General features: G+C 37.2%; 1 protein-coding gene across 5 annotated transcripts in view; it reads right to left on the reverse strand.

Annotated features, from left to right (window-relative positions):
* FAM120C (family with sequence similarity 120 member C) overlaps nt 1-22,048 on the reverse strand; it is a 151,847-nt gene that overhangs the window by 86,374 nt on the left and 43,425 nt on the right. For all 5 annotated transcript variants that reach the window (XM_024126904.3, XM_028482304.2, XM_024126903.3 and 2 more), the window contains exons 5-9: nt 15,012-15,114; nt 14,367-14,443; nt 13,641-13,921; nt 12,016-12,289; nt 11,219-11,390 (exon numbers count right to left, since the gene is read on the reverse strand). In XM_024126904.3, the coding sequence (XP_023982672.1) occupies nt 11,219-11,390; nt 12,016-12,289; nt 13,641-13,921; nt 14,367-14,443; nt 15,012-15,114 (907 nt within the window). The remainder of the gene's footprint in view (nt 1-11,218; nt 11,391-12,015; nt 12,290-13,640; nt 13,922-14,366; nt 14,444-15,011; nt 15,115-22,048) is intronic.

A 22,048-nucleotide genomic window follows, 5' to 3' on the forward strand; every position in this document is an offset into this window, starting at 1 on the left:
TGCTAAATGGGTCAATCCACCAAGAAGATATAGCAATCCTAAATGTGTGTCACCAAATAACAGAGCCACAAAATACAGGATGCAACTGACAGAAATGAAATGAGAAATAGACAAATCCACAATTATAATTAGAGACTTCAACCTACCTCTCAATAATGGGTAGATCAACTATACAGAAAATCAGCAAGAATACAGAACTCAACAACACCATCAATGAACAGAATCTAATTGACTCTTACAGAACATACAACAAGAGTACAATACATGTTCTTTTCACATGCCCATAGAACATATGCCATGATAGATCATATCCTGGGCCATAAAACAAACTTCAATAAATTTAAAAGAATTGAAATCATACAGAGTATATTCTCAGGCCACTATGGAATCAAACAAGAAATTAACAGAAAGATAGCAGGAAAATCTATAAATACTTGGAAAATAACAAAACACTTGTATATAATTAATGGGTCAAAGAGGAAATCTCAAGGAAAAGAAAGAAATAATGGAACTAAATGAAAATAAAAATACAGAATATTAAAATTTGTGAGATGGAACTAAATAACTGCCAAGAGGGAAATTTATAGCATTAAATGCTCACATTTAGAAAAGAGGAAAAGTCTTTAATTGATCATCTAACAAGAAGAGGAGCAGAAAGCCAAACCTTCAGCAAACCAAGGAAAGAAATAATAAGGATAAAATCAGAAATCAATGAAATTGAAAACAGGAAAATAGAGAAAAAATATCAATGAAACAAAACCCCAGTTCTTTGAAAAGAACAATAAAATTGACAATATTATAGCAAGACTGCAAAGAAAAAGAGACAGAAGACACAAATTGCTAATATCAAGAATGAGACAGGATATCACCACAAAACCTGCAGATATCAAAAGAATTGTATGGGAATACTGTAAACAACTCTGCACACATAAATTTGACAACTTATGCAAAATAGACCAATTTCTCAAAATATGCAAGCTACAGAACACACCTAATATCATGTAGATAATTTGATTAGTCCTATAAATTTTAATGAAATTTAATTTAAAACTTCACACACACACACACACAAACCTGGCTCAACTGGTTTCACTGGAGAATTCTACTAAATGTTTGACAAAAAATTAACATCAATTGTCACAACTGTCACAATCAAGGATTGTGTAGACAATCCTTTTAGAAAATAGGAGTGAACCCTTCTGAACTATTTTTATAAAGCCAGTATTATGCTGATGCAAAAGCCAGATAAAGACAGTACATAAAAATACCTCAGACTGATATTCCTCATCAATATCCAAGTACAAATTCTTAACAAAATATTAGTCAATAGAATTCAGCAATATATAAAATGAATTATACACTGTGTCCAAGTAGGGTTTATTCCACGGTTGCAAGGCTGGTTCAATACTTGAAAAATCAGTGTAATCCACCATACAAACAGGCTAAAGAAGAAAAATAATATAATCATCTCAGTGGATGCAGAAAAACATTTGACAAAATTTGACAATCGCTCATGATTAAAAAAAAACTCTCTGGGAACTTCCCTGGTGGTCCAGTGGCTAAGGCTCCATGCTCCCAATGCAGGGGGCCTGGATTCAATCCCTGGTCAGGGAACTAGATCTCACATGCTGCAACTAAAAGTTCACATGCTGCAACTAAAAGATCCCTTATCTCAACTAAAGACCCTGCATACCACAATGAAGATCCCACGTGCTGCAACTAAGACCCAGCGCAGCCAAATAAGTAAATAAATAAATATTAAAAAAAACTCTCTGGAAACTAGGAATAGAAGGGAATTTCTTCAACTTGATAAAGAACATCTACAAAAAACCTCCTACTAACATTGTACTTAATGGTTTAAGACTGTATGTTTTTCTCTTAAAATCAGAAACAGGGCTAGGATGTCTGCCCTTACCACTGCTCTTCAACATATTACTGGAAGTTCTAGCCAGTGTAGGAAGGCAAGAAAATGAAATAGAAGGCATACAGATCAGAAAGGAAGATATAAAAGTGACCCTAACTGCAGATGACATATAGTCCATGTAGAAAATCACAAGAAATCTACAGCAAAACTCCTAGAAATAATAAGTGAGCTGAAGACTACAGGATACAAAATAAACATACAGAAATTAATTGTATTTCATTTTTTATTGAAGTAAAATTTGACTTAAAATATTATATTAGTTTCAGTTGTACAACATAGTGTTGATATTTTTATATATTACAAAATGATCACTCCAATAAGTCTAGTTACCATCTATCACAATACAAAGTTATTCCAATATTATTGACTATATTCCATATGCTATATACTATGTTCCCATGACTTATTTATTTTATAACTGGAAGTCTGTACCTCTTAATTTCCCTCACCTATTTCACTCATCTCCCCGTACCCCTCCCTCTGGCAACCACCTGCTTGTTCTCTATATCTGTGAGTCTGTTTCTGGTTTGTTATATTCAATCACTTATTTTTTAGATTCCACGTATAACTGAAATCATACAGTATTTGTCTTTCTCTGCCTGACTTATTTCACTTAGCATAATACCTTCTAGGTTCACCCATGTTGTCGCAAGTGGCAAGATTTAATTCCTATTTTATGGTCAAATAATATTCCACTGCATATATATATCATTTCTTCTTTATCCACTCATCTGTTGATGAAAGCTTAGGTTGCTTCCACATCTTCGCTATTGTAAAAAATACTGCAATGAACATAGGGGTGCATATATCTTTTCAAATTAATGTTTTTGTTTTCTTCTGATAAATACTCAGATATGGAATTGCTGGATCATATGGTGGTTCTATTTTTATTTTTTTGAGGACTCTCCACACTGTTTTCCATAGTGGCTGTACCAATTTACATTCTCACCAACAAGGGTTCCCTTTCCTCCAATCTTCCTACACTATTGGTTGGAATGTAAATTGGTACAACCATTATGGAGAACAGTATGGAGGTTCCTTTAAAAACTAAAAATAGAACTACCATATGATCCAGCAACCTCACTCCTGGGCATATATCTGGAGAAAACCATAATTAAAAAGATACAGGCAACCCAATGTTCACTGCAGCATTATTTACAATAGCCAAGACATGGAAGCAACCTAAGTGTCCATCATCAGAGGAATGTATAAAGATATGGTACATATATGCAACAAAATATTACTCAGCCATAAAGAAGAATGAAATAATGCCATTTGCAGCAACAAGGATGGACCTACAGATTATCATAGTAAGTGAAGTGAGTCAGAGAAAGACAAATATCATATATCACTTATATGTGGAATTTAAAAAGATGACACAAGGGAATTCCCTGGTGGTCCAGTGGTTAGGACTCAGTGCTTTCACTGCTGGGGCCCAGGTTCAATCCCTGGTCAGGAAACTAAGATCCCACAAGCCGTGCAGTGTGGCCAAAAAAAAAAAAAAGGATGACACAAATGAACTGATTTACAAAACAGAAACAGACAAACAGACTCACAGACTTTGAAAACAAACTTATGGTTACCAAAGCGGAAAGGGAAGGGTTGTGGGGGAGGAATAAACTAGGAGGTTGGGATTAAAATATACACACTACTATATATAAAATTGACAATCAACAGGGACCTATTGAATAGCACAGGGAACTCTACTCAATATTCTGTAATAACCTATATGGGAAAAGAATCTGAAAAAGAATGGAGATAAGTATAATGTATAACTGAACCACTTTGCCGTACACCAGAAACTAACACAACACTGTAAATCAACTATACCCCAATATAAAATAAAAATTAAATTACACTTTTAGAAAGGGTTCCTTTTCCTCCACATTCTTGCCAGTATTTGTTATTTGTTGTCTTTTTGATAACAGCCATTCTGAAAGGTGTGAGGTGATATCTCATTGTGGTTTTGATTTGTATTTCCCTGATGGTTAGAGAAGTTGAGCATTTTTTCACATGCCTGTGAAAAAATGGCATCTGTATGTCTTCTTTAGAAAAATGTCTATTCAGAGCCTATGCCCATTATTTAATTGGGTTGTTTGTTTTCTTGATGTGGAGTTGTATGTATTCTTTGTATATTTTGGATATTAACCCATTGTTGGATATATCATTTGCAAATATATTTCCCAATTCAGTAGACAGCCTTTTTGTTTTGTTGATAGTTTTATATGCTGTGCACAGAGTTTTTAGTTTGATGTAGTCCCATTTGTTTATTTTTGCTTTAGCTTTCCTTGCATGAGGAGACATATCCAAAAAAATATTGCTAAGACTGATGTCAAAGAGCGTAGGGCCTAGGTTTTCTTCTAGGAGTTTTATGGTTTCAGGTATTACATTTAACTCTTTAATCCACTGCCATGTAGTTATCTAGTTTTCCCAACACCATTTATTGAAGAGGCTGTCTTCTTCCTCATTGAATATTCTTGCCTCCTTTCTCATAGATAAATTGCTGATATAACTATGGGCTCATTTATGGGCTTTCCATTTGGTTCCATTAATCCACATATCTGTTTTTTGTGCCAGTATCATACTATTTTGATTATTGAAACTTTATAGTATAGTTTGAAATTAGGGACTGTGATGCCTCCTGTTTTGTTCTTTTTTTAAAAATTTACAATGTTGTGTTAGTTTCAGATGTACAGCAAAGTGATTCATTTTTATACATATATACATTATATATATAACTATTATAATATACTATATATAATGTATAATATATAACTATATGTAACATACATAATATATGTAAAAATATGTTCTTTTTCAGATTCTTTTCCCATATAGGTTATTACAGAGTAATGAGTAGAGTTCCCTGTGCTACACAGTAGATCCTTGTTGATTATCTGTTTTATATACAGTACTGTGTATATGTTAATGCCAACAACCTAATTTATCCCTCCCCCCCAACATTTCCCCTTTGGTAACCATAAGTTTGTTTTCAAAGTCTGTGAGTTTGTTTCTGTTTTGTAAATAAGTTCATTTGTACCATTTTTTTAGATTCCACGTATAAGCAGTATTTGTCTTTCTCTGTCTGACTTACTTCACTTATCTCTAGGTCCATCTATATTGCTGCAAATGGCATTATTTCATTCTTTTTTATGGCTGAGTAATATTCCATACTGTGTGTGTATATACATATATATGTATATATATACCATATCTTCTTTATACATTCCTCTGTTGATGGACGTTTAGGTTGCTTCCATGTCTTGGCTATTGTAAATAGTGTTGCTATAACCATTGGGATGCATGTATCTTTTTGAATTAGAGTTTTCATCTTTTCCAGGTATATGCCCAGGAGTGGGATTGCTGGATCATATGGTAGTTCTGTTTTTAGTTTTTTAAGGAAAAATCTCCATACTGTTCTCCATGTTATTTTTTAAGATTGTTTTGGCTATTTGGGGTCTTCTGTGTTTCCATATAAATTTTAGAATTGTTTGTTCTAATTCTGTGGAAAATGTTGTTGGTATTTTGATAGCGATTGCATTGAACCTGTAGATTACCTCGGGTAGTATGGTCTTTTTGACAATATTAATTCTATTAATTCTTCCATTCCATGAGCACTATATATCTTTCTATCTGTTTCTGTCATCTTCAATCTCTTTCATCAAAGTCTTATAATTTTCTGAATACAGGTCTTTTACCACCTTGATTAGATTTATTCCCGGGTATTTTAATCTTTTTGATGTGATTGTTTATTGGGAGTTTTTGATTAGATTCAATTTTATTACTGGTAATTGGCCTGTTCATATCTTCTATTTCTTCCTGATTCAGTCTTGAGAGATTGTACATGTCTAGGAATTTATACACTTCTTCTAGGTTGTCCATTTTATTTATTTAAAAAAATTTTATTGTATATTGGAGTATAGTTGATTAACAATGTTGTGTTAGTTTCCGGTGTACAGCAAAGTGATTCAGTTATACATATACATGTATCTATTCTTTTTCAAATTCTTTTCCCATTTAGTTTATTACAGAGTATTGAACAGAGTTCCCTGTGCTATACAGTAGGTCCTTGTTGGTTATCCATTTTTAATATAGCAGTGTGTACATGTCAATCCCAAATTCCCAATCTAACCCTCCCCCGCCAGCCTTCCCCCCTGGTATAGGCTGTCCATTTTATTGGTGCATAATTTTCCACAGGAATCTCTTATGATCTTTTGCACTTCTGTGGTGTTGGTTGTAATCTCTCCTTTTTCATTTCTGATTTTATTGATTTGGGCCCTCTCTCTTTTTTTCTTGATGAGTCTGGCTAAAGATTTACCAATTTTATCATTTCAAAGAATAAGGTCGTAAGTTCATTGATCTTTTCTATGTTTTTTTTTTTAGTCTCCATGGCATTTATTTCTGTTCTGATCTATATTATTTCTTTCCTTCTATTACCTTTGGGATTTTTTCTCTTCTTTTTCTACTTTCTTTAGGCATAAGGTTATGTTGATTGAGATTTTTCTTGTTTCTTGAGGTTAGCTTGCATCACTATAAATTTCCCTCTTAGAACTGCTTTTGCTGCATCCCACCATAGATTCTGGATCATTGTGTTTCTATTTGCATTTTTCTCCTAGTTTTATTTGATTTCCTCTTGAATTCTTCAGTGACTCATTGGTTGTTTAGGAGCATATTGTTTAGCCTCCATGTGTTTGGGTTTTTTTGCAGGTTTTTTTCCCTTGTAGTTGATTTCTAGTTTCATATTGTTGTGGTTGGAAACGATGCTTGATATGACTTCAATCTTCTTAAATTTACTATGACTTGTTTTGTGGCCCAGTTTGTGATCTATCCTGGAGAATTTTCCATGTGCACTTGAAAAGAATGTGTATTCTGCTACTTTTGGATGGAACTTCTATATATCTACTAAGTCCATTTGGACTAATGTATCATTTAAGGCCAGTGTTTCATTGATATTCTGTCTGGATGATCTGTCCATTGATGTAAGTGGGGTATTAAAGTCCCCTAATAATACTGTGTTACTGTCAATTTCTCCCTTTATGGCTGTCAGCATTTGCCTTATGTATTTAGTTGTTCCTATGTTGGCTGCATACATATTTATAATTTTTATATCTTCTCAGATTGACCCTTTGATCATGATGTAATGTCCTTCTTTGTCTCTAGTCCTGGAGCTAGTGTTGGAAGGCTAATGGGTGGGGCTGGGACCCAGAGGGTCCAGGGCCTGGTGTTTACCCACTAGAGGATGAGGCCAGGTCCTGGGGCTAGTGCCGGCCCACCTGTGGGGTGGAGCCAGGTCCCAGTGTGTTGGAGTTGATGTTGGCCTGCAGGTGGACGGGGCTGGGTCCTGGTGTGGCTGGGAGCTCAGTACAGCAGCCAGCCTACTGGTGGATGGGTCCATGTACCTGCCCAGCTAGCTGTCTGGCCTGAATGTCCCAGGACTGGTGCTGATTGGCTGGTGGGTGGGGCCAGTTCCTGGCAGTAATAAACTAAAAGGAAGGTTCCAACATGGCACTTACCAGCACCAATATACCCGTGATAGGATGAGCTCCAAGAAATGGCTGCTGCCAGCTTGATGTCCCCATGATGAGTTTCAATTGCCCCCTGCCTCTCTGAGAGGCTCTGCAAATCAGCTCTTGGTTTGACCCAGGCTCCTTTTAAATTACTGCTTCTGTCCTGGGTCTTGGAGTGTGTGAGATTTTGTGCATACCCTTTAAAAGTGGAGCCTCCATTCTTCACAGCCCTCTGGCTCTCCCAAAAGTAAGTTCCACCGGCCTTCAAAGCCAAATGTTCTGGAGTCTTATCTTTCTGGTCAGTACCCAAGGTTGGGGAGCCCAATGTGGGGCTCAGACCTGTTGCTCTTTGGGGAGAACCTCTACAATTGTAATTATCCTTCCATTTGTTGCTCACCCACAGAGGGGCTGGGTCTTGAATATACTGCAACTCCACCCCTCCTACCTGTCTCATTGTGGTTCCCTATTTATACCATCAGCTGTAGAATATCCTTTCTGCTAGTCTTCAGGTCATTATCATGGATAGTTCCTCCATAATAGTTTCAATTTTGTTGTTCCCATGGGAGGAGGTGAGCTCAGGGTCTTCCTACTCCACCATCTTGGTCCTTGACAATTTTTTTTTTGGCCCTTGAAAATGTGGCAGAAGGGACTCCATGGCTAGTGATGAAAGATCAGCCTTTATATGTATTATTTTCCCCTATATGTAAAGCATCATTTCTCTCTGGCTGCTTTCAATAATTTTTCTGTCTTTAGACTGACAAGGGCTTAATTTCCAAAATATACAAACAGGTCATACAACTCAATATAGAAAAAACAAACAACCCAATCATAAAGTGGGCAGAAGATCTAAATATACATTTCTCCAGGAAGACATACAGATGGCCAAAAGGCACATGAAAACATGCTCAGCATCCCTAATTATTAGAGAAATGCAAGTCAAAACTGCAATGAGGTATCACCTCACATCAGTCGGAAGGGCCATCATCAAAAAGTCTACAAATAATAAATGCTGGAGAGGGTGTGGAGAAAAGAGAACCCTCTTACACTGTTGATGGGAATGTAAATTGGTGCAGCCACCATGGAGAACAGTATTGAGGTTCCTTAAAAAACTAAAAATAGAGTTGCCATATGATCCAGCAATTCCACTCCTCAGCATATATCCGGAAAAGATGAAAACTCTAATTTAAAAAGATACATGCACCCCAGTGGTCATAGCAGCACTATTTACAATAGCCAAGACACGGAAGCAACCTAAGTATCTACTGACAGATGAATGGATAAAGTAGATGTGAGATACACACACACACACACACACACACACACAAACACACACACACACACACACAGAGGACTATTACTCAGCCATAAAAAAGAATGAAATTTGCAGCAACATGGATGGACCTAGAGAATATTATGCTTAGTGAAATAAGTCAGATAGAGAAAGACAAATATCATATGATATCACTTATATGTGGAATCTAAAAAATGATGCAAATGAACTTATTTAAAAAACAGAAACAGACTCACAGACATAGAAAACAAGTTTATGGTTACCAAAGGGGAAAGGGTGGGGGGATAAACTAGGAGTTTGGGATTAACAGATACACAGTACTATATATAAAATAGATAACCAACAAGGACCTACTGTACAGCACAGGGAACTACATTCAATATCTTGTAATAACCTATAATGGAAAAGAATATATATATGTATTTGTATAACTGAACCATATTGCTGTACACCTGAAACTAACATACATTATAAATCAAGTATACTTCAATAAAAAAAAATTTTTTCTGTCTTTAGATTTCAAAGGTTTGACTGTAATGTATCTTGGCACGATTTTATACTGTTTACAATTCACTCAGCTTTTTGAATGTGTGGGCATATGTTTCTGCCAAATTTGGGAATATTTATTTAAGTTATTAAATATAAATATTATATATCATTTCTTTGAGTACTTTTGCAGCCTTACCCTCTTTTGCCTCTCCTTCTGAGACTCTGATTCGCACAAATATTAGATCTTTTGTTATAGTTCCACTGATCTCTGTTCATTTTTCAGTCTATTTTCTCTGTATTCAGATTAGATAATTTCTATTGTTCTTTCTCCAAGTTCACTGATTATTTTCTCTGTTGTCTCCAATCTGCAGTTTAATCCATCTTTTCTGTATTTTATTTCAGTTATTGTATCTTTTAGTTCTTAATTTCCATTTGTTCTTTTGTATATTATATCTCTTTGCTAAGACTTTCTATTTTTAATTTGTACACTACCAAATGTAAAATAGATAGCTAGTGGGAAGCAGCCGCATAGCACAGGGAGATCAGCTCAGTGCTTTGTGACCACCTAGAGGGGTGGGACAGGGAGGGTGGGAGGGAGGGAGACGCAAGAGGGAAGAGATATGGAAACATATGTATATGTATAACTGATTCACTTTGTTGTAAAGCAGAAACTAACACACCATTGTAAAACAGTTATACTCCAATAAAGATGTTAAAAAAAAAGAATGTTCAGCGAATTCCCTGGCTGTCCAGTGGTTAGGACTTGGCACTTTTACTGCACAAGCCACACAGCACGGCTCAAAAAAAGAATGTTCAGAATTGTTTGTCAAAGCATTTCTCTCTCATGGCTGCTTTGAAATCCTTTTCAGGTAATTCAGTCATTTGTGTTACAGTGATTTGATTTTCTATGGATAACACAAATCTATTGATTGTCTTTCTTCAGTCAGTTTGAGATCTCAGTTTGATATCTTTCTGGTTCTTGGTATGATGAGGGATTTTCAATTCAAACCTTAATATTTCGGGTATTATTTTATGAGACTCTGGATCTCATTTAAATTTTGTGTTTTAGCAGGTCTTTTCTGACACCACTCTGGTGGGTGAAGGAGGATGCGTCTTGTTATTGCCAAGTGGGAGTAGAGGTCCTAACTCCCCATGTGCCCTTGTCTGACACTTCCACAGCAGGAGCAGGTGGCATACCTTCTTACAGTCTGGCAATGGTAGAAGTCTAGGTTCTTCATTTGGCCTTTGCTAGTAGGGGTAAGAGTGGGCTACAGTTTTTCTCTAGTGTTTGGCTGGAATAGAGTAGTTATTATCTAAAAGATTTCTGTATTACTAGGTTGTTCCTTCTGTGTACTTTGGCTAGAGAGAGCAGGCTTTTCTTGGTCTGCACCTGTTGGTGTTTCTGGGCTGCCAGCTTGTCCTGCACACAGTCTGGGATATATAAGGCACAAAGAAAACCCAGGGAACTCACTACTGCAGCATTCCTGGGATCCCAAGGCCCTTAGCCAATCTGTCACCTTCTGTTCACCTTCTAGATTATCTTCTGCTTGTTTTATATATAATATCCTGAGCTTTTAGTTTTATTTAGCAGGAGGACTAGGGAAAAGTATATCTATTCCATCTTCCCAGAAGCAGAAATCTAGTTGTTTCTTTTGAACATGCTAATGTGACCACATCACTCTGCAGCTTAAAACATCTCAATGGCTCCTATTACCTACAGGATCAAATCCCAAAACAAAAACCTCACTGAGGAGGAGAGACTGTGTCAGATACACTTATACATTCCCAAAGTCCAGCATGGCTCTTGTAAGTAATAGTCACTCTGAATGCCTAAAGATTAAAGAATTTGGGCTTAAGTTAATGCATTTCCCATACCAGTATATGTTCTGGTGAATTATGCACTTTCTTAAAGACTATTCCATAGCCAAAAGTATGATATACTTGCATAGACATTTTTGCCCTGAGTCAAAGCATTGAGAGAACTGTCAAAGCTAGAACCACACATACCTTCTACAGGCAACCGCCGCCGTATGGCCAGGCGTTCCATTTTCCTCTGTGTCTCTGCCAGACTGAAAAGGACCCCATATACATATTGACGAGCTGACCGGAACAGGAGAGCAGCTGGAGGCAGCTCCATGTTACACTCATCCTCAATACATACAGGGATCTTAATCTCACCCTAATGAGAAAATGGTACAGGAGAAAGGAGAAAATGACTTACCTCAAGGTTTGGAATTGAGCTAAGAACCAGTAATGAACTGTAGCCTCGCTATTAAATTTTCTACTTGTATTTAGACAGAATTTCAGACTAAAAAGAAGTTGTAACAAGCCGAGCTGACCATAGGCAGCTTAAAAGCTAAATTCCATTTTTAAAGTCTCTGCTATGACTAACTACAGCTGACTAAATGGAGAAAATTCATCTTAGACATTTTGCTGAGGGATAGATTTGTATGGTAAGACTGGAGGAAGGGAATAGCTCTGGAGAAGTAGACGGAGAGGTAAAGAACAAGGGCATAATGCCTCTTCTTAGAGTGTGTCCATCCCTAGACCAGAGCCCACAAACATGGTGCATTATCTTCTTCAAAATCTCACAATTATACTTCTCTTCTAGGCCTCATTTACTGCACAGTCCCATCTTTCGCTGGTCTCACCTCACTAGAGACCCTTGATACAATGAGGGGCCCCAGCACACTTGATCTCCTTTCAGATACAATCATCAGAATTTTCTCTGGTAACTTACAGTCCCAGGAAGTGTGAAGTACAGTGTTAAGAGCAGGGAGGTAGGTGTTGATGTGTTCTCTCACCTTAGTGAGGACATGGTAGATATATGGGTACATAAGACCCCTTCGATGTCTGTGTTCAGCAACCCGCAAGACTTCTGGAGCTACTGGAGGTAAGGGCGGAATGGTGATGTCCATATGGTTCCTCGTAGGCATAGACAGCAGAGATGGGATGTGGGGCTCACCATCACCCAGGCTGGCATCTGAAACTCCAGCATCGATGGGCTGTACCCAAGACCCTCTGTCACCATTTGGATCCTCCCATCCAGGCTGCTGCTGAAGTGTTTCTGTGATGTGACTAAAAGGTTTTAAAAGATAGTGTAGAAGAGAGAAGGGGGGTTGATAAAGACATTCCAACTCAAGATGTCTGTTCTGATTCTAAGGAATCTTAACAAACCCTCTGGAAGCCAGGATACTGGGTTAGCACTGGACCTGATACCTTTCCTCTCAGTGGCCACCACTATCCTCCTGGCTTCTTTCATGTGATATAAACCAAAGCAATGAAAAGCCATGGGAACCGGGCTTCCCTGGTGGCACAGTGGTTAAGAATCCACTGGCCAATGCAGGGGACGCGGGTTCAAGCCCTGGTCCGGGAAGATCCCACATGCTGCAGAGCAACTAAGCCCGTGTGCCACAACTACTGAGCCCACACACCACAGCTACTGAAGCCCGCGTGCCTAGAACCTGTGCTCTGCAACAAGAGAAGCCACCGCAATGAGAAGCCCACTCACCACAATAAAGAGTAGCCCCCACTCGCCATAACTAGAGAAAGCCCACGCACAGCAACAAAGACCCAATAGAGCCAAAAATTTTAAAAAAAGTCATGGGAACCATTCTGAATCCTTTATACCTTATAAGAGGCCTTGTTTAGAGTCCACTCATGTTCTAAGGAAATAACTACAATTTAAAACCTCAGGAACTTCCCTGGTTGTCCAGTGAGTAAGATTTCATGCTCCCAATACCGGGGGCCCAGGTTCAGTCCCTGGTTGGGGAACTAGATCCCACATGCATGCTGCAACTAAGGGTTTGCATGCTGCAACTAAGAGCCCGCATGCCGCAACTAAAGCTCGCATGCCGCAACTAAGACGCAGTGCAGCCAAAATAAATGAATACATAAATATAAAAACAAACAAACAAACAAAAACCCAAAAAACCCTCAAAGCAGCTCTGTCTCCCAGGAATAATCTGCTTGGAGGAATAATCTAAGAACAAATGAGCTTATATAAAATCTCACTGTTTTAATCCTCAGAACCCTTAGTTACCAAGCAATATAACTGCATACTCAACTGTTCCAATACCTCAACTCTATAAAGTCTTTGAATTTTTTTTTCCATTCAAACTACTCCCCTTCACAAATTGAGAGATGACAGACATGATACATAGCACATCCCTACCAGGGCTTCCCTAACCAGCTGCTATGCTGCCTTCTACCTCAGTGGCCTGGGTATCTGAAAATTACCACCTGTACAGGGTCCAGATGAGCATGAAGTAGCCAAGCATAGAGAGAATTTTCCTACTTCACTTAAGAGCAAAGAGTCACAGAGAAAAGCCAGGAACATATACTTTCCCACATTCCCTACCTAGGTTACTGCAAAAGAATACAGATGCTTCAGAATTCTGTTCCCTGGGGTGCCTGTACAGATACTTACTCAGAGCTGGCTCCATTTGGCTCATCAGCATCAGAGGAAGAGGAGTGGGAGGAGTCTGGTCCCAAAGGAGGTGAGGCTTTGGAAGTCAGGTAATTGGGAAACTGGGATGCAGAGGAATCATAAGAGACAGCCCAACTGGCAAAGGGGCTGTCCTGCAGCATGGGATCCTCAGAAAAAGCATGGGATTCCCCCAAAGCATGGGGGGAGAAGAGAAGAGAGGAGTTGGGTCCCACTGGGAATGGTGGTGGATATTTCATTTTCTGGGGCACGTGGTGAGAAAACTAAAGGACAAAACAGACAGAAAAGCTCTTTATTTAACATTTTACCAGGCTCCAAGATGGTTTCCCCAGAAGTTGTGACATAGTAGATGATGCCAGTAGCTGGAATTGTTTGGATACAAAGAACCTACTGAGAATAACAAGAAATAATTCTAACAGTGATGTATGGACAGAATCCTCCAAAGGCAGGACAGTGGACCAATCTATGTCTCCTAGAACCATTCTTCCAACATTATCTAATTTACCTTCACAATGCCCTAGTGGTTACTGATTTGGATGTTTTCTTTACAGAGTCTGCCAGCCTCAAGTTGAGAACATGACATTCTGATAATACTGACATTCTGATAATACTGAATCACCCTAACTCCTTAACTCAGATTATAAAAATCGGGAAGCAACCCAAGTCTAATGCTATCTAATGGTGTCAAGCTTCTTAAAAGATATTTACCATTGGCTTTCCAGCAGAGATAGTGCCCATTTGATTTCGTGGAATGGGAGGATTTCCAAGTCGATTATTCCGAAAACCTGGAGCAAAGAGAAAGGGCTATCCTTTAGTCAATCCTAATAACTGTATCCTGTTATATTCTGCTAACCTCAAATCACATGAGAAATTATTATTAATAAATGAGTTAACAATTTATTGAACAGCTACTATGCGCCATGCCAAGAACCTTACATAAATTATTTCTTCTGATAACAACCCTATTAAGGAGGTATCCTGAGCCACATTTCATACAGATGTGACTTGCAAAGATCACACAGCTAGTACATAGCAGAGGTAGAATTCAAACTCAGGCCTGACCCCACAGACAGGGCAATTTTACATATACCAGGCCACAACGGAGATTAGCACCAGAAGAAGCCCAAGCTAAGGAAACAGCGTTGGATCCCATCTATAAATTCAAGAAATGAGGGCCCTGTTTCATGTCACCTCTCTTATTACATGGAAATCAAAAGGATGTCTATCAAATAGGAATGACTTCTAGGAGGGTGCAATACAAATAAGTGATTCCACTCTGTCCCAGGAGTTCCTGAGGGACTAACTCAGTTTCCTCTATAGACAGAGAAGCTCGGGGTCAAATGGAAGCCTTACCTAGAAAGGAGGAGGGACCCACTGGCAGCGAAGAGAGTTTGGTTGTGACTGAATAGTACTCAACTGCTTTCTTGAATCGTTCTATTTTATCTTCTGTCCTGGACTGGATGTTGGAACATCAAATGTTCAGAAGAAGAAATAACATGAGAGTGTCTTTGTCATGCAATTTATAATTTGAGAGTCAAAACAGTAGCAGAAATCAAATGTTTAAAGAAACCCAAGGGAGCAATTTTTCATGCTGCAGAAAAGATTAGGTAGGGAGAGAGCATTATAGAACATAAAAGCTGGAATACTTAAAAAAATTAAGTTTAAAAATAAATAAATAAAGTTTACTTACATTTTGTGCTATTCTAAAATGGTCACATGATCATTAGAAAAAATACATAAAGATAGGAGAAAAAAACTACACAGTACCATCACCCAAAGATATTTTGGTGTGCTTCCTTCCACTAATTTTTTTTTTTTTTTTTGGCTGTGTTGGGTCTTCATTGCTGCGTGCAGGCTTTCTCTAGTTGCGGCGAGCAGGGGCTACTCTTTGTTGCGGTGTGCGGGCTTCTCATTGCGGTGGCTTCTCTTGTGCGGAGCACAGGCTGTAGGAGCGCGGGCTTCAGTAGTTGTGGCACGCGGGCTCAGTAGTTGTGGCTCTCTGGCTCTAGAGTGCAGGCTCAGTAGTTGTGGCGCGTGGGCTTACTTGCTCCACAACATGTGGGATCTTCCCGGACCAGGGCTCGAACCCGTGTCCCCTGCATTGGCAGGTGGATGCTTAACCACTGCACCACCAGGGAAGCCCTCCACTAATTTTTAAACTACATTTTTTTGTTGAAGTATAGCTAATCTATTTTAATACACATATTTTTTCTATAGTTGATACCGTACTCTGTGTACAATTTCATATCTTGCTTTTATTACAATACAAGATAATTTTGAATGGCTGAACAGGGTATCATCATATATCATAAATTATTTAACTACTTCTCTAATACCTGACGTTTAGGTTATTTCTCACATTTGGCTATTATAACTTACACAGAAAAGAACATATATGTACGTATAAGTTTTTCTGGATTTCAGATTATGTCCATATGAAAATGTCCCCAAAGTGGAATTATTGGTTCAAAAGGTAGGAATATTACAACCAGAACCACTTAAACATATACAAAATCCACAATGTGAAATCACTATATATCCACCAGAATGGCTAAAATTAAAGACTATAAATATCTAGCACTGGCAAGGATATGGAGTGACTGGAATCCCAATACACTGCTTGTAAGAATGTATATTGGTAGAGTTGAGAAAACAGTTTGGCAGTTTCTTATAATGTTAAACATATATTTGCCATATGGCACAGCAATCCTACTCCTAAGTATTTATCCAGGAGAAATGAGTACATATGTCCACCAAAAAATATGAACAAGAATATAACAACAGCTTTATTTAATAGCTCCAAACTGGAAATAACTCAAATGTATATCAACAGAAGAATGGATAAATTATGGTATATTCATATGATAAAAAACTGTGCAGTAATAAAGAACAAAGGACTGATATATGCAACAACATGGACTAATCTCAGACATAATAATGAATGAAAGAAGAGATACACAAAAGAGTACATAATAAAGTTCAAGTAGAAGAGAAACTTATCTACGGTGATAGAAAATACTGTTTACCTCTGCGGGGTTGGGGCTGACTGAGAAGGGGCTTTTCCTTATCAAGCTTTTTCCAATGTAATTTTTAAGTCCTCTTGAATATAATTTATGACCTTCATAATATTTCATCAAATAGAATATAAGATATTAAAGTCATTTCTAATTTCTCATTATAAATAATGCTCTGATTAGCATATTTTTATATAAGTTTCTTGGGTTATTTCATAGGGCATACTCTTAGAAGTGGAATTACTAGGTCAAAGGATATGGTCATTTTCATAGACTCTTGACATATGATACTAAATCTCTTTCCAAAGCAGATGTCTCAAGTTATACTCTCATCATCAGTGCATGAGAGTGCCCAATTCACCCTATAGCCCCAGTGTTGAATATTTTCTACAAAAAATCATCTCCTAACTATGATACATTTTTTATAGGAAAATTAAAAGATATAATAAAAAAGAAAAAATTTAAACAGTTATAATCTTATCTCTCAGAGTTTGTAATTGTTAACACTCTAAGATCTACACAGCATTCCAGATCTCTTTACTTGCATGCATGCAGGCACACAAATACAGATATCAAGATCTCCAGGTCCTCTAGCCTCACTTAGAAACAAAATATCACTCTCCTTTTTCAAAAATTGGACATAATTGTTTGAAAAAGGGTTTCAAATCTAAAGAATGTTTGCAAATTACTGACTTACAGAATGACATGTGAATAACATTCCATTGCATCAAGGTTCCATTATTTATATATTCATTATTATTTCCCTATTATATTTAATAATATATAATAATAACTAAAAACAATCTCCTAAGACATACCAGCCATACACAGAATCTTGCTTAATATCTCTACCTCTGTACCCACTCCCCTTCCCAAAAGTGACCACTGTTACCAGTTTGGTATATGTCCTGTCATAACTTTTGCTGTGTTTATACACACACACATATATGTACACCAGTATGGTTTTGCTTTTTTCACATAAGTGGAATCTTATATTGTTTTTCAAATTGCTTTTGCACTTAACAGTATGTCTTATAAACTATTATATGTCAGTGAGTATAGATCTATGGCCCAATACCCTGAAATACTGAATTATGTGTACTTCCCTCAGTGTACCACTCTGTTCTGTGCCCTGAAAGGCAAACATTTACTCTTCCTTAAAGAGGCACCAATTCTATGAAATCTTTCCTTCTGTGAAAACTTTATTGTGGTTTTTTTCTTTGTTGTACTTATATATTTGCTTCTACCTCCCCATTTAACCTCAAGTTCTGTGAGGACAAAGAATGTTTTATTCACATTTATATCCTACTGTCTAACATGGGACCTTATCTATAGAAGTTCACTCAGTATTTTATATATGATCATATTTAATTAAGTCCTGCCCTTTTCTTTTAAAGATCCACAGAGGCAAGAAGTAGCAGAGTAGAACCCCATACTTTGACACTATTACCTAGCAGTTTTTGTATGTTTGTTAAAAGAGCTCTCATAATTCTATAACTGTTAAAAATGTTTGTGAAAATTATACAACAATGAAAAATGGTTTAAAACATAATGTTAAGTGAAAAAAGCAGGCTAAAAATGAGTACACTGAGATGACTACCACATCAAAACATACATATAAAGAGGACTAGGAAATACTGTCAAACATTTAGGGTGGAATTAGAAGCAAAGTCTCTATTAAAAAATTTTGTTTTGTTTTGTTTTGTGAAAAGTGGATTCATGTTATTAAGAATAGTCATTATCCAAGTTCCAAAACTCATGAAGCTACAAAGGGAAGCAAAAGCTATAACATTAAAAATATTCACCACTCAATTGAGCACTTACAAAACTTTTCCTCCATTTATATACAATGGAATATTATTCAGTCTTAAAAAAGAAGGAAATGCTTATACATGCTACAACATGGAAGAACCTTGAGGACATTATGCTAAGTGAAATAAGCCTGTTGCAAAAATATATATTGTATAATTCCACTTATATGAAGTATGTAAAGTAGTCAAAATCAGAGGCCAAAAGTAGAATGGTGGTTGCCGGGGCTGGGAGGGAGGAGAGGATGGGGAGTTATCATTTAATGGGTGCAGAGTTTCAGTTTTACAAGATAAAAAGAGTTATGGGGATGAATGATGGTGATGGTTGCACAATATTATGAACGTAATTAATACCACTGAACTGTATATTTATAATGGTTAAGATGGTAAATTTTATGTGTATTTTACCACAATAAAAAATTGGAAGGAAAATTTATTCTCCATCTAAACAGTATCCCCTACTTAACACTAGGATCTCTCCCTACCCAACATGTCAATTTCTCTTTTTGTGAGTCAATCTCTTCCTAATCATCTCATGAAAACAGCTGAGAGTGCAATGCAAAGTAACAAGTGAATGAGCAAATCTGTCATAAAGGTCAGGATTTCCTATAGTCAAGGGACATGATGGAGGACTGCTCACATCATAGTAGAAGCCATGGACCAATGAAGATCTGTTGCAGTTAGTGTTCATCAATGGTGGAAGAGAGAATTATGAAAGATGATGGCAGGCAAGACACTTGAAAAGAGAATGATTTAAATATCAACAGAATGTAAGCCTTTTGGGAAAATAAAGCCCAAGTATACTTTTTATTTAAAAAAAAAAAACCACAACACTCTTTATGATTGTGCCAGAAAGTTAAATGTGAACTAGTGGGTGCTAGACAGTGCTATCACAAAATTTTGTTAGGAAAACGTATGCCCCCAAAATCAAACACTGATTTCATTCTTTATTCATTTAAAAACATCTACAGAGAGGTTTCCATTCTGGATAAGATGGGGTAAGTACCCTCCACTTTGTTCCCACTGAAGGTAGTTACAGAAACCAGGAGCCACTATTTGAAGACTCTGGGAAGAAGACCAGAATTCAAAGTACCACCAAACCAAGGGTGAGTTTAGCATTTCTTTTTTCTCCAATGTCCCCTGGTGTGGACACAATGCAGCCTGAAATCTGGAAGCGTCCACTGATGTGGAGAGAGCTCCAGGAGAAACCCTAGTCCAGTTCTGGCTTGAGGAGTGGGAAAGGGGTCTCTGAAAACTCAAGAAAATGTATGGAAATACCCCCATTTTTCTTTTTCTTTTTTCTGTTCTCATGTGTGCCAGCCTGAAGCAAACCTGTGGTGACAGCAGTGGCAACGGGAATAGCAGGAAGCTAAATCTCTGAATGAGGAAACTTCCTCTCTGATCAGAGAAGCAGTGGTCTCAACAGGGTGGAATTAGCCTTCAATGCTTTTTCTCTGTCCTCCTGCTGCTTGGCCCTAGATGCTGAAAAAGGGTGGCCCAATGAACCGGGAAGTACTGAAGGGATTGCAAAGAGGGAGCAGCACATGTGTGGATCTGACACTTAAAACAGCAGACCACAGACTCTGAGAACTGAACAGATAAACCACTGCCCAAGTCCCAGACTGGCAACTGGGTGGCATTCATGGAACTGATCCAAATAGGTTTGCAAAGGCTTTGAAAATTGCACTGACATTGAAACCAAGGCCCACAGTAGGATGGTGAGAACTTGTGGTCTGAACTTAAATGGGTCAATTGCCTCTTAAAACAAAACTGTCAACATTCCCCACTATATTGAAATAAGACTAGGAACCTCAAAACATAATATTCAAAATGTCCAATCCAAATTTACTTGGCCTGGGCATAACCAGGAAAATCTTAAATTGCATGGAAACAATCAATATATGCCAACACTGAGATGACACACATGTTGAACTTATCTGACAAAGACATTATGCAGCTTTATAAAAATGCTTGAAGGTAGGAGAAACACTTTTGAAACAGAAAGATAGAAAATCTCAGCAAAAATAAGTAGACCTTAGGACCTTTCTCCTAGATCACACTTTTTCTCTATTCACTTTAATTCTCAACTCAACTTAAAAAAAATGTATATGCAGTAGGTGATATTTAGCAGACATAAAATCAAAATCAATTCGACCTAAATGTCAGGACCCTGAAAAAGACTGTCATTCCACTGTTTAAATCCTGTAATTGCTAAGAACAAAACTTTGCTTGTGTTTATCCTCACTGTTTCTCTTTTACCCAGAGAAAAACATTCTTCGAGTAGGTTTAAAATAAGAATAAATAATTTAAAACTCAAAAAAAGAAAATCTCAGCAAAGAAAGATAATACATAAAGAAGAACCAAATGGAAACTTTAGAATTTAAAATACAATACTCTTACTGTATAGCACAGGGAACTCTGCCCAATGTTATGTAACAACCTAAATGGGAAAAGAATTTGAAAAAGAATAGCTACATGTACATATATAACTGAATCACTTTACTGTACATCTGAAACTAATGCAACATTGTTAATCATCTATACTCCAATATATGAATTTTGCATGAGCTTTGTTACTTTTCTCTAAGATTGGGATGTATGCTATTTTTGTTCTGCAGTTTGTTTTCATGTTAGATTGCAACACTAGGATACTTTATATGATGCTACATAAAGACTATCAAAAGAGCACTTGCCTTGAATTGTTTTTACAAATAGGAGAGAAGACTTTGCACTGTTAACTCTATTCATTCTTTGGACTCAGGACATATACTTTAAAAGCTGAGTTCTAGTCGGTTATTCATTTTAAATATAGTGGTGTGTACCAACAGGGACCTACTGTATAGCACAGGGAACTCTGCTCAATATTATATAACAACCTAAATGGGAAAAGAATTGGAAAAAGAATAGATATATGTATATGTATTACTGAATCACTTTGCTGTACACCTGAGACTAACACAACATTGTTAATCATCTATACTCCAATATAAAATAAAAAGTTAAAAAAATAAAAATAAAAAACTATACTCCACTATAAAATAAAAATTACAAAACAAAACAAAACAAAACAAAAAGAAACAAACTCAGGGACTTCTCTGGTGGTCCAGTGGTTAAGGGGACATGGGTTCAATCCCTGGTTGGGGAACTAAGATCCCACACATGCTGTGAGGCAGCTAAGCCCACGTGCTGCAACTATTGAGCCTGCACACCACAACTAGAGAGAAGCCCGCGCACCACAACTAAGACCCAACACAGCTAAAAATAAAATAAATAGATAAATATTTTTAAAAAATAACCTCAAATAAATAAATAAATAAATAAAATACAATAGTCAGAATTAAAAAAAAAAACAAAACTCGTTGGATGGGTTCTACAGCAGAAAAGAGATGACCAACTTCAATAAGTGGTGCTGGGAAAACTGGACAGCTGCATGTAAAAGAATGAAATTAGAACACTCCCTAACACCATACACAAAAATAAACTCAAACTGGATTAAATACCTAAATTAAGACAGGATACTAAAAAACTCTTAGAGGAAAACACAGGCAGAACACTCTCTGACATAAAT

Source organism: Physeter macrocephalus, chromosome 21 (genome assembly GCF_002837175.3).
Source record: "Physeter macrocephalus isolate SW-GA chromosome 21, ASM283717v5, whole genome shotgun sequence".
In the NCBI taxonomy this organism is placed as follows: domain Eukaryota; kingdom Metazoa; phylum Chordata; class Mammalia; order Artiodactyla; family Physeteridae; genus Physeter; species Physeter macrocephalus.